The sequence below is a fragment of the Callospermophilus lateralis genome, chromosome 15, assembly GCF_048772815.1.
Source record: "Callospermophilus lateralis isolate mCalLat2 chromosome 15, mCalLat2.hap1, whole genome shotgun sequence".
NCBI classification, from domain to species: Eukaryota; Metazoa; Chordata; class Mammalia; order Rodentia; family Sciuridae; genus Callospermophilus; species Callospermophilus lateralis.
The window spans coordinates 64,860,591-64,874,526 of NC_135319.1; the positions used below are offsets into that span (position 1 = coordinate 64,860,591).

At 48.7% G+C, this 13,936-nt stretch overlaps 1 protein-coding gene across 1 annotated transcript; it reads left to right on the top strand.

Annotated features, from left to right (window-relative positions):
• The first annotated feature begins 5,095 nt into the window (after positions 1-5,095).
• Positions 5,096-9,648, top strand: Marveld1 (MARVEL domain containing 1). The gene is made up of 2 exons (XM_076834391.1): positions 5,096-7,264; positions 8,708-9,648. Exon 1 carries the CDS (start codon positions 5,242-5,244, stop codon positions 5,761-5,763), a length of 522 nt encoding a protein of 173 aa, XP_076690506.1. The 5' UTR covers positions 5,096-5,241; the 3' UTR covers positions 5,764-7,264; positions 8,708-9,648.
• Positions 9,649-13,936: the final 4,288 nt, after the last annotated feature.

A 13,936-nucleotide genomic window follows, 5' to 3' on the forward strand; every position in this document is an offset into this window, starting at 1 on the left:
CACATCCCCAGCCCTATTTTGCATTTTATTTAGAGACAGGGTCTCACTGAATTGCTTAGCGCCTCACCATTGCTGAGACTGGCTTTCAACTCACGATCCTCCTATCTTAGCCTCCCGATCCGCTGGGATTACAGGCATGTGCCACTCTGTATTTTTTTGAGACTAAGTCACAGAGGCTGACTTCAAACTTGCAATCCTCCTGTCTCAGAGTCCCTGGATTACAGGCAGGCATCACTACATCTGGTGTCAGTTTGACCAAGCCACAGGTGCCCAGGTATTTGGCCTAACATTATCCTTGGTGCTGTGATTTGAATATGATCATTCTCCTTCGAAGCTGATGTTGTAATCACCACTGGGCACCATGATGTGGTGTTGAGAGATGTCCTCTGCTTGGTGATCTGGTCGCTAAGTGGGTTTTCTGCCTGTCCCACGGAGTGAGCTCTCATCCAAAATACGAGATTAGTTCCTGGGAGAGCGGGTTGTTATAAAGCAAGGGTGTCCCCTTGTTGCACCTCTTTCACATGCATCTGCTCCACTTCTGTTTTTCTTCCATGAATTGAAGCAGGAAAAGGCCTTCACCAGATGTAGTCACTCAATCTTGGACGTCCCAGCCTCCAGAACTGTGAACCAAAATAAATCTCCTTCCTTTATAAATTACCCATTCTCAAGACTTCTGTTATAGCAACAAAAAAATGGACTAAGATGGCAGACGTTGTTGGATGAGATGAACATATGAATTGGTAGCCTGAATTAAGCAAATGGCCCTCCCCAGTGTGGGTGGGTCTCAGACAATCTGCTGAAGTCCTGATAGATCAAAAGGGATGCTCTGCCTATGAGCAGGGGGGACTTCTCCTGCCTGACTGCCTTCAGGCTGGGATGAGGGGTTTTTCCCATCTTCAGACTCAAAGGAACTTTGGTGGTTCCTGGGTCTAGAGACAGCCAACCTTTGGACAGTAACTATATACTATTGGCTCTCCTGGGGCTCCAGCTTGCCCACTGCAGATCTTGGGGCTTGTCAGTCTCCATAATTGTGTGAGCTGATTTCTTATGATCTCTATCTTTTCCTCCTTCTCCCCTTCCCTCTCCCTCCATCCTCTGGCTCGGTTTCTCTAGAGAATACTGATGAATACATCGTTCTTTTCACACTAGCTTCCTATGTTCAGAACTTCTACTCCCCACAGATTTGCCTTATGCACTGGCTTTGGCTGCTTTAGCAAAACTAGTTCCTCTAGGGAACTAAATTCCAGGAAAAAGTTTCCAGGAAAAGGTTTAGCTAAATTCCTGGAAAAGGTTTCCAAAGGCCCAGCTTTGGTGGGAAGTGGAGTGAGGGACATGGCAGCTGGGCCTTAGAGTATAAACCTGTCCATCTAGAACTGCTTCTCCAACAGGGGCCAAGCAGTGCAGGGAGGGAGAAAGCCACCATAGGGAGGTGAGCCTGGCAAAGCAGTGCAGTTCCACTGAAGATTTCTGCTGCTTCTTCTGGTCCCTGAATGCCATGCTCTTGGCTACTTGGGCCAAGGTTCTCTTGAATCTCTAGTGGCTTCTGTGACCCTTGATCTATTTGAATCATGGCAACAATGTTCCACTCTATCTGTCTAGATTCAAGGGAGATTTCTTGGCAGCAGAAAAAGAAAATCAATGTTGGGAAAAAGTTCCATATCACATGTTTTTTTTTTTTTTTCCTACTACTGGGCATGGAACCCAAGGGTGCTCTACCATTGAGCTACATCCCCAGCCATTTTAAATTTTTATTTGAGATAGGGTCTCACTAAATTGCCCAGATTGATCTCAAACTCGCAAATCTCCTGCTTCAGCTCTCAAATCACTGGGATTACAGGTGTGCCTCAACACCTGTCCAGGGAATGTTTATCTGGTAATTAAGTTTTAAGAGTCAAGGCAGGATTCTGCAGGTGCCGGTACCCATCTGCTTTATTGGTACATATTTTGCCTCTACTATTAGCTGATTTGTGGCAAGTACCAGCCTGGGGCCTGACACATAATAAGTATTAAGCAAATGTGTGTTGAATCTATAAATGCAATACTTTTTACAGCAACCCAGAGACTAAAGACAGAACAGAATGTCACTCTGATTAGCAACACGCTCCTCCTTACTGTCAATTGCTTGCCTTCCTTTTTGGCCATATTAGAATCATTGCACCAGGGCTTTAGAGAATAAACTAAGCAATACTACATCTTGTCCCTTGAGCAGTCTGGGCTCTGCTTTTGTTTGCAAGGTTTCCTCTGCCTAGGACACTTGTCATGGTCTGCAATTTCACCCCACTGACAAATAAGCTGGTCTGGTGCTATTTCAGAGACATGAGACTCCTGACTCAGAGGCAAAACAACAAGAGCATCATAATTATGTCTTTTCCCCTTGTCCTCAGCCTTCACAAGGCAACATAGAGAGGCCCAGATGGACATCACACATGCATTGGGACTTGACTGAGAAGTACTGAATTTGGGGAACCCCCATGACTTCCAACATCACCATTCCTGATGTAAGCAAGCCTGCTCTTTGGGGGGAAGACACTCCCTCATCTCTCAAGGTTGCAAACACAACCCTAAGGAATGATTGAGCAGAAATCATGGCCTTGCATTCTTGGCATTCCCAGAACTAACAGAGGGAACTCAAGACCCATGGGGATTGCCACTTTCAACAATGCTATCTCCCACAAGTACTTGCCCACAACCTGTCTTACCTCCAATGACCTTATACTTGAAGAGTCCCCAGGCCTCCCCTTATAGTTCCCTCTCATTCCATTTTGTATTTTCCTTATAATCCTCATCTATGTCATTTTTGTGTCCACAACAGTCCCTCTGCTTCCAGCAAAGTACCAACACTTGCAGGCAGACGTAGTCAGTCCTCTTTGTTCCTGCATTCCACATCCAGGGGTCTGCATCTAGCAGGTGCTTAGACCAGATTTGTTAAGCTGGATGGAATCAAGATCCTTCTGCATGGTTATGCTTTTCCAGAGAGTCTGCTCCACTGCCTCTTGGAATGTTTTCAGGATTAGAAAGGCTAAAAATATCACCCTAAAGCCACTGCAGGGTTCTTCCTTGTAAGGAGCCGGATTTGACTCCTGAGGCTGAAAGTTTATGCCCACCAGGTGGCGCCCTGACTCCAACAGCTCCAGATGCCTTTTTTAGAAAGGTATTCCCTCTTCCCTCCTTTTTGGCCCCCTGTTCCTTTAGGTCGTTCTGCTCAGAGAAATCCAGCACCCAGATTCAGTTGCTAGTTGCCCATCTGAGCCTCATACTAGGTCAGGATGGGTGTTCAGAGAGCACTGAGGATGTCCTTCTTGTGGATGTTAAGGCATGCTGAGGGAGAAACCCTAAAATTGAGTTGAAAGACCTAGGTTTGAATTCCAACCCTGCCACTTACAAGTCACGTTCCTTTGGGCAAATCACTAAACATTCTCTGGGTCTCTGTGAGAATAGCTGAGAAAACAGTGTGGGAAGTATGTAAAAGTACTTGGAATGTGGACATGGAATCAGCCAGGCCAGAGGGCATTGGATTCATCTCAGGACCAGGATATAAAGGACTAGTTCTGCAGTATAGGATCAGCTGGATGTCTGATGTAGGCATGGTTCCCAGGGTAAGAGGGGGCTTCTCAGTTTCACTCTGTTCCTGCAGTCATTCAGCCATCGACTCCACATGTATTTACTGGAGTCTCTCCTCTGTGCTAGGACCAGGCAGAGATGAATAAGACATGATAACCAATGCTTATGATGTAGCAGTCTCAATACTACGGTGGAGGGATGGTCCAAAACGAGGTAGAAGAGCAAGTAATCAATAGCCTAGGAGGTTAAACCCAAAGCTGGCAGCATTTAACACGGGCATTGAAAGATAAGTAGGAGTTTTCCAAGTGAGCTCTGGGAATAAAGAACATTCAAAGTTTGTTTGGGGAATAAGAGGACTGGTGGGGTCAACATTCCAGGTGGGAGCATGGGTATGGGAAGGAAGAGAAAAATCAGGAAGTTGGAAGTTGACTGGGGACAGATTGTGAAATGTGCATAGAAAAGAGATACAACTCTATGCTGTGGTTAGTGTGGAAAGCAGTGCAATGAACAAGGTCTGTTTTAGAAAGTTGCTTAATAGCCCCAAGGTTGGTCTGAAGGGGGAGAAGAGAGACCAGCAGTAATTACCAATGTCCTGGTGTGAACCCCTCCTGGTTTCGTTTTGCTATCAGTAAACTGAGAGAAATAGTTGTTTATATCTCTTGGAGTGTTTCCAGGTTTAAATGAAAACGCAGGTAAAACATTAGCACAGCAGTAACAATAATGCACAGCCTTCTAGGACCCCATTACAGGCAGTTTGGAGGAGTAGTTACACACAAGGGCTGTGTTGTCTCTTAGACCTGAGTATATGTCTGGGTAATGCTGGGTGGTATATTTTGATTCCAGGCAAGGTGAGAAGATGGCCAAGGAACAGTTGGATGAAAGGGAGCAGGGTTACATGCTTTGTGCTTTGAGGGTGGTGTGTAATGGGGCATCTGGAGGAAGATGGTTCCCTTCTGTGAGGAACTCTATGGAGAAACAGCAGGAGCCCAGCTTTGGACAGGACGAGTTTGCAGTGGGCAGGGATAGGATACGTTCAGGTAAGAACGACCTTCAGTTAAGGACCAGCACGGCTCTTTGGCGCCTATGCAGGGCCAGGAGGCCTCAGTGGGGTCTACGACAGGAGAAAGGTGAAAGTGGCCTAGCCAGAGGCTGGGAGAATGCTTGCTAAACAGCCTTCCCCTTGGAGGCTGGGCCGGAGCCCCGAGGCAGACCGGGTAGGGGCGGCCCCAGATGTGGCGAACTTGGCCCAGTAGCGCCGGCAGGCAGGGCGGAAGGGCCATGGCGAGCTAGCGGGTGCCGGGCGCTCCGCCCGGTCCTGGGAATGCAGGAATCTGAGCCGGGAGACTGGCGCGGAGGGGAAAGGGGGGCACCAGGGTGGAGAGCCAGACGGAAAGAGAGATGGCAGGAAGCCGGGAGGAGCGAGTGGGGGTGGAGACCATCGAGGGGAAGGGAAAAGGGCGGGTAGGAGGTGGAGAGAAGGAGAGAGAAAGGAGGGCTGGAGGGAGAAGACCGGGGAGGAAGGGTGGGGTAAAGAGGAGAAGCAGAGAGGACTGGGAGAGGAGCCAGGCGCGGAGGTCGCGGCGGGCGCAGCGGCCACCTCGGCTGGGCCACCCCCGCGAGCAAGGCGCCGCCATTCCGCTGCTCGGAGCGCCGCCGCAGCCGCCGCCGCGACCGGGGGCCATGCTCCCGCCTCCCCCGCGCCAGCCGCCGCCCCAGGCGCGCGCTGCCCGCGGAGCGGTGAGCTTGCAGCGGCCTTTTTTGCGCGGCCCGCTAGGCGTGCTGCGGCTGCTGCAGCTGCTGGCCGGCGCCGCCTTCTGGATCACCATCGCCACCAGCAAGTACCAGGGCCCGGTGCACTTCGCGCTCTTCGTGTCGGTGCTCTTCTGGCTGCTGACCCTGGCCCTCTACTTCCTCACGCTTCTAGGCAAGCACGAGGTGGTGCCGGTGCTGGGCTCGCGCTGGCTGGTGGTCAACGTGGCTCACGATCTGCTGGCGGCCGCACTCTACGGCGCCGCGACGGGCATCATGATCGACCAGACGCAGCGCCACAGCTACTGCAACCTCAAAGATTACCCACTGCCCTGCGCATACCACGCCTTCCTGGCGGCCGCCGTCTGCGGCGGCCTCTGCTTGGGCCTCTACCTGCTCTCGGCTCTCTACGGCTGCTGCCGTCGCTACCAGGGCAAGCAGGAGGTGGTGTGAGGCTGCCCGCGCTCTCCGCGGCCGGGATTGGCGCGGGGGACCCTGCGGGGTCTTTTCCTTCGTCACCGTCGCTGCCCAGCGCGAATGCACCCTGGCAACCTCCCTTGCCCTGCATTTCCACCGCCGCCCGCGCCCCGGACCCCAGACATGCAGTTCCAGTTCGACAGCAGCGCCGCAGCCCAGAGTCCGGAAAGCAGTGCCAGACGCACCCTCGGACTCCAGGGACCAGCGCTGCGACACCAGGAGCGGATGCACACCCTCAAATGGGCTGCCCCGAGGCGAAACTTAGATGTTCCTCGTCCCCTTCCCTGCGGAGAGCAAGACGTGGACAGGCGCCGCGTAGATCCGGGGGAGGCTCCTAAATTGGAACCAGTCTTTGGCTGCACCACTGCCCCCTCCCTCCCGCCCAGTGGTCAGAAGAGCAGCCCCTTCCCAGGCCCTTCTTTCAGCCTTGGGTGTTGTAAAAGGCTTGCTAGCAGTGCGGGTGGAGCTGGGGACAGGCCTCAGCTGGTCCTGAGACGAGTTTGGTTTTCGTTTGGGATTGTGCGGGAATCTGCCCCAGCCCCTCCTTGCCCATCCCTCGGTGCTTCTATGTCCTGGGGCCAGTCTGAAGAGGCAGGGATGGATAGGAAAGGCCAGTGGACTGTACCCTTACACCTCTGAAGCTTCTCTCGGCTCTGCCTTCTTCTCTTTTGTGCTCCGGACTCAAGCAGGCCAGGCCCCAAGCACACTAACCTCCTTGGCCTCGCAGGGACACAGTTCTCTTGAGGCTTCTGCTCAGCCCACCGCTCAGTGTTTGCATTATGGATCCCACCAGACCATCGGGAATGGTGGAGTGAGGCCCACCCCTGCTTTTTACAGGTTGGGACCCAGAGCCAGCTCTTAGGAACAGCCAATTTAATATTAGAATCTGGTCTCCCTACAGGCGGCCCAGCGCTGTTCACACTGAAGCAGTAGGTGACCCGGGAAGCCTGGTTCAGGAGCTACCTCTTAAAGAGGGTTGTGAGGTCAAATGGGTTTGTTAGAGGTGTCCTCTCCCCTTGTTGGAGTTTTACAGTGTTTATTAACTTGTAGCAACGACTCTGAGAAGTCCCCTAGCACAAGAAGCCCCAGTACAGAAATTTAGTTCACTGTGTTAACGATTTCTGGGCTTGGGCCAGCATTGTCACCTTAAGGTTCCAGGCAGTCCTGTGCTGACCCAATTCTCATCTATTCCCATGGAAGATTTAGGAAGCCCCCTCCAGAGAATTTTGTTGGCAGGAGGATGCCCAGGGCAGGGAGGCAGGAGTTAGCTGCCTCTGACCAGCCAGAAACATGGGCACTGGTAAACTTGAACATTCCTTTACACTGTTGGAAAAATGAAGCCAAAGCTATCCAGATGGTTTCCCAGTCAAAAGGACCGTCACCTGTAAGATCCTGGCCTTGACTCAGCAGCTGGCAGGGTGGGCCCTGCTCACTGAAGAGAAGAAGTATCTCTGGAGCAGGGCAAACAGCTGGACAGGTAAGGTAGTTCTTGGTTTTCTGGAAGGGGTCATAGGGCTTTAAATAAAAAGCATAGAACTTTCTCCTTTTCCAAATGTTAAACGGTTTTTATTCCGAGCAAGTTGGAGGAGTGACAGTGATAACCACAATGTCCATGGAGTTGGGTAAAATTCAAACTTTTTACTAAATTCTTCAAAGGTCTGCTCTTTGAAAAAGTTCAACCTCCCCTGGATCAGAAACCAGAATAGGGTAGGCCATGGACTGGGAATGGAACCCAGGGCCTCCGGCATGCCAGACAAGCACTCCACATCACCATCCCCAGTGAGCTGTTCTTAAAGCTTAGGCATAGAGGTTTCTTTGCTGTGGTTAGGAAGTTAGTGGTTCAGATGGGGGTGTAGAGCAAGTATGTAAGTTTTACATATCACCTAATGTAGCCCTACTGTGTGGCTGGCACTGCTTGGGGTATTTTACATGTATTCATGTATTCTCTCAGTAATTCTATTGAAGTGGGTGCTAATATTCTTCTCACTTTTTTTTTTTTTTTTTTTTTTTTTTTTTGCATTAGGGATTGAACCCCAGGATGCTTAACCACTGAGCCACATCCCTGGCCCTTTTTATTTTTTATTTTGGGTCAGGGTCTTGCTAAATTGCTTAGGGCTTTGCTAAGTTGCTGAGGCTGGCCTCGAGTTTATGATCCTTCTGCCTCAGCCTCCTGAGTGGCCAGGATTATAGGCTGTGCACCATGCCCAGCCCTTCTCATTTTTGTGTGAGGAACACGAGCCCCAGAGAGGTTAAATAAGGTGTCCAAGATCTCCTCCCTGATCAGTGATTGAGCATACATTGGAACCCTGGCACTCTGGCCTCTTCAGCCATGCTGTATACTATACTAAGTAGCACCACTACATACTAAGTCTGATACTGTCAGTGTGGTTGTTTATTTACTTACCAGTAGTGGGAGTTGAAACCAGGGCTTTGCGCATGCTTAGCATTTCTTTATTTTTTTCTGGGGTTGGGGATGTGGCTCAGTGGTAGACCATGGATGGGCTTAGCATGAATGAGGCCCCTAGGTTCAATCTCCAGCATCAAAAAACTCCTTTTTTTCCTAAGTTGTGTTAAAATATTCATTACACGAAATTTACCATTTGAACCAATTTTAAGTGTACAGTTTAGTGGGTGGCATTTAGTACATTCACATTATTGTACAGCCATCCCTACCATCCATCCCCAGGACTTTTTTCATCTTGCAAAACTGAAAATCTTCATACCCATTACAATTGTGGTTATTTTGTTGTTGTTTTTCTCTCTGGGAAATCCCAGAACACTGAGCCCTATGGATCTGGAGTATTTAATATTATAGTGGGTTGAGTCTTATGGAAGGGTAACTGTTCCAGAGCCTGGAGTGGGTGCTGCTAGGTTGTCTGGAATGCCTTGGAAGCCCAGTGACTTTCTTCTTTTGCTGCAGGTTTCCATGTTGCTGAGGCTGGTGGAGATTGCCAGAGCCCGTCAGGCTGACCTCTCCTAAACCTGCTGCCGTGGTTGGCAGGGCCATGCTGGCCCTGACTGGCAGATGGATTCAGAGTCTTCTCTACGGAAGGGCCAGGTGGGAAAGGGAATGGCCTCTGCCCAGCAATTGCTTTCCCACCATCCAGTGGAAGAGCCGGGATGGTGAAGATTTATTTGTGCCTTACCCCAAGATAATTCCTGATTCTCCTTGTGCCATGATTTGGGCACAAGATTCCAGGCACTTGGAACTGAGCTCTGTACCCTGTACCCTAAAGAGTGGGTTTTAGTTCCTCCTTCAATTCTTTTTGCTTTGGCATTTTTTTTAAGATCACCATCTAAGCTGAATGCTAAGCTCAGGTCCAGCTCCCTCAGGATCTCCTTCTCGGGGCCCCCAGCCCTGGTGCCCTGCCTGTCGCCAAGTGTCCTCACTCAGGAGCAGACATCTTGGCCTTCATGATGCCTTGTCCACCCAGATGTGCCTATAACATTCTAGATGTGGCATGTGCCTTTCCACTTGGCTTCTAGTGGCTCTGTAGTCCCTGTGAGATGTGAGAAGGATCTACAGGACTACTGCCATATCTACCCTCCCATCTCCACGGCCTTAGTTATGGCCACCTGATTTTGCCTAGAATTTTGGATACTGAAGGTAGTAGCATAGGCCTCCCTCTTTGATTCTAAGACTCCAGAACCAGCCCAAGACCTTCCTGGCAGCTCACAGCCCAAAAGTCTGGGGCACTTGTGGACTTGAGAGATGATTTCCACAGTGTTCTACAAAGGCTAAGAGAGACAGAGTGGGTTTGGGAAGAGTGAAGGTGGTAAGAGAGGGGACCTGTGTGCCTCATTCAGTAGTTTAGCGGTGGGTACCAATATGCTTTTCTTAATAAAGTTTGTTTTGTCTGATCTTGGCATCTGTGTCTTCTATCTTGGTAATCTTCAGTAACCCTTGGTGTCTGGTCCTCCAAGCCTCCCTCCAGGTCCTCATGCCACATTGCCCTTCGGCTGCCTCCTCTCTGCCTCCCTGCCTTCCCCTTTCCTCTGGGAAGGAAGGGAAACCTAGTTCACAGATTTTCCATGCAGTTCAGAACAGGGCACAGGGGTTGCCCGAGGGCAGGAACCAGAGGGAAGAAAACTGTGTTTGTTTCTGGCTGAGACTGGAGGGAATTCCAAAGGTTCCTGGCTCAGCTCTCAGTGTATCTGTTTGTAAGCTCCATTGCCTGTCATGCCAGGCGCAGAATAAACGTTCCAGTCTAACCCCATCATCTTGGTGGGGTGGGGGGGACAAAGTTCAGGGTGTGGTGGCAACTCCTCACAGCTGATCTGGAGTACAGCTGGAGCACAAGCTCTGTTTTTGTCCTGTAGACCACTGTGCCTAACATGTGCCTGATTCCCCAGAAAATTTTCTGCCCAGCCAGTTGTTGACTGCTAACCAATATGCCCTGGGAAGGGCGCAAAGGCAGAGGTAAGAGGCTTCCTGACCTGCTCCTCCTTATGCCCTGAGCATGTGGTCTGCAGCCAAGAAATAGGATGCTATTGGCAGACCTCAAAACTTGCTGGGAATAGCTCCAAGTTCACAATGGAGCAGCTGACAGATCCGCTGCTGTGTGTGCTGCACACCCACTCTTCCAAAGAACCCTCTCCAACATGAATGTGTGTGTGTGTGTGCCTCATTCAGTAGTTTAGTGGATGTTATCTGGATGCAGTGATGCATGTCTGTAATTGCAGGGACTTGGGAGGGTGAGGAAAGATAATCACAAGTTTGAGGTCAGCCTCAGTAACTCAGTGAGACCCTGCCTCAAAATAAAAAATAAAAAGGGCTGGGGATGTGACTCAGAGGTAGAGTGTCCCTGGTTCAGTCCCCAGTGCCACATATTTTTAAAAAAGTGGCACAGTTTTGTGCAAAACCTGATAAGTCCTCTGCTTGTCTTGACTTCGCTTGCCGGGGTATTTTGTAATTGAAAAGTGCTTTTACCTGCATTGCCTTGTTTGACATTCCCAATAGTCTTAAGAGGTTGGTGTTGTTACTCAGCCCTCAACAAAGGAAATGGAGCTCTAGTGAAGGAAAAGAGTTTCTATCCAGAGTCACATACCTGGCTAGAAACAGGACATGGCTGTAAGAGGTTCTCTTAAACCCCCGTAGTCCTTGGCAGGCTCTGAAATTTAGGTGAAATTTGGTTTTTCCTCCTGGACACCAAATGTTTAGGAATGGTATAATCTGATTTTTTTTTTTTTTGGTTTGTTTATTTAATATTTATGTGCGAGAGGCACTTTGAAATAAGACACTGCTTCTCAGGGACATCATGAGCTCCTCTAATTTCTAGAAATTCCAAAGATTTCCTCATTTTTGACTATTACTTTTCCTGTTTTATTTATTTTTTATTTGGAGAGATGGTTGGGTGGGGATAGGGTGGCTGATGGTAAGGCAAATTAATAAATTAACGTACTGGCTTAAAGGAAAGAACAGGTATATGAGAGGTCTGGTTAGCATGATTTATTTATATATTATTTTGTTACAATAGATATTTGTAAAATAAAGTAGTAATATACAGGATGTTCATTAAAATATAATAGCAATATATATCCATTAAATATGTAAACAGAAGTACACAAAGTAAAAAGAGAATTCATTCAACCATCCTAATGTAATGTCCTAGAGATAAAATCCTTAACCACTTCTCCGACTCTTTCTCCTCTTCTTCCTCTTTCTTTGAAGTGGGGATTGGACACACGGGCACTTTTATCTCTGAGCTATATCCCCAGCCCTTTTTGTTTTCTATTTTGAGATAGGGTCTTGCTAAGTTGCTGAGCTGGCCTCAAACTTGTGATCCTCCTACCTTAACCTGGGATTATAGGCTTGCACCATCTTACCTGGCCTCCTTCCTCATTTTTTTTTTTTTAATAAGTAACCAGGCATATAAGGATGCATACACACTTTCAAACTCTTCTACAATTTGTGGGGTTTTGTTTGTTTTTGTTTTGGTGGTACTAGGGATTGAACCCAGGAGCACTCCAACTGAGCCACATCCCCAGTCATTTTTTATTTTGAGACAAATTCCTGCTAAATTGCCCAGGCTGCAAGTTAAAATGTACCCAAACACTTCATTTAAAAGTAGTGTGAGTATTTGCAACATTGTATTTTGAGTCAAGGCAGGAAGGAAAGACTATAAAGAAAGTGATACCATTATAAATTTGAATTACAGCATCTCTTCTTTTCCCAGTTCACAACAAAATTAGATAGTCCCCCTCAGGTTTAATTAGTGCACTGTGCGGAGAGCAGCTTTCTAGTTCTCTGGAGATGGTTCTTCTGCCAGATGTGAGGAGGATCTGCAGACAGCCCCTGCACCCAGCCCCTCTTCCTCTCCAGGCCCTGTGCCATGTATATGACCACCTGAACTTTTGGATACTGAGCCCTTCACTTTTCGCAATCCTGACTATTTACTATGTGCTCTGTTCTCTCTCTCTCTCTCTCTCTCTCTCTCTCTCTCTGTTTCCCCCAGGCAGTTGGCAGACTGGCTCAGATTCTTCCATGAGCTCAGCCTGTGACGGCAGAGGTGAGCCTGATCTCTTGTTAGTTGTCTGGTCTGAGGCAAATGACAAAATCTCTTTGCATCTTGGCCTCGTCACTTAGCAAATGAGGGTACTATTCGTGACAGCCTCCTTCGGCTATGGAAAGGGCACAGTGAGATGATGTCCGCAGAGCAGCGTGCCTGGTCACTCAGTGAGCAGAGTTCAGCTCTCAGCCGTGTACCAACGGCCTTGGGAGGATTCCTGAGTAACTGATAAAAACTGCTGAGCCCAGTCTGCCCCGTAGCCATAGGTAATGATCAGAAATGTGAGTTCCCTTTGTCCCACTTCTCCAGGCTCTCTCCCCAACCTGGGGAACGACAGTCTCAACACCCATAAATGGAGGCCTGGTTCTCTTCGGTGTCTGCTCTGCCTTATTGTGTCCTACTTACTTCCCTGTTGTGTTGAAATGATTGTTGTGTACCTTTTACTCTCTAGAGTCTGTCGTCCCTCTCTACCCTGCTTTTCCTTCCCTTTGGTGTCCCCTACCTGTCTCTGGGCTCCAAGCACTGCCCTCTTCTGCCTTCCTTTCAGCCAGGAAAGAGGACTCTTTCCATTGAGTTTCTGGGGTTCCAGCTTATCTGGACAGGTGAACTGGCCTCAGGTCAGTAGTGGAAATCTCGCAAACCCCCCTCCTTATGTGTTTGCAAGGTCTCCCATGATTGCATTCAAACCAAATTTAATCTAGGTAAAGGAAGCGTTTCCCGGGAACCTAGCTTCCTTAGCTGGTGAGTTTCTGGACATCTCACAACAAGGCTTTCCTCACTTCTCTGGTATCCTTGGTTGTATTTACAGCTTGTCCCGGTCTCCTCCCAGCCATCTCTAGGAATTAATGAACTTGGCTGGGTTTGCTTATTTCTAGGCTAAATGAATGAACTACCTCAGAGATCTCAACATAGAGTGTACGGATTTGTCTTGACGTGACAGCAGCCATCTTGAGTCATAATTGCATGACTGCCCCTGGGTAACCGGAGCTGGGTTTCCTTACAAACCAGAGACAAAACCATTCCAGTCACATGTGGGGTTTTACAGTCAGACCTGATTGCAGAGATGCGCCTGACTCTTTGATATTATCTAAAGATACACCAGGTACATTCCAGCCAGGATGAAGTAACTTTTGTCCTAATGCATAAATATTCATCCTTTTCTGGTGCATATTGAGGGGATCAACTGGTCTGACTGCCACCAGGGCTGCACTTGTGTCAGTACATCCCCCAGTAAATTGCACTCTATGCAATCCTGGGTTTGTCTGCTTCTTGTTATTTTTCTTTTACTTTTTTATTTTTTCTTGATACTGGGGATTGAATCCAGGGTGCTTGACCACTGAGCCACATCCCCAGCACTTTTGATTTTTTTTGAGACAAGGTCTTGCTAAGATGCTTATGGCCTTACTAAGTTGTTGAGGCTGGCCTCGAAGTTGCGATCCTCCTGCCTTAACCTTCAGAGTTCCTGGGATTATAGGCATGCTCCACCATGCCTGATTGCTTCTCTTTCTTGGGTCTCATGTCACTTTGGGGCTGGCACCTATACACTAGGACTAAGATGTCCTGCAGTAGTGTGCCAGAAGACTAAGATGAAGAAGTATTTTTGCAGTGACAATGATAATATAGTGACATGACAATGATGA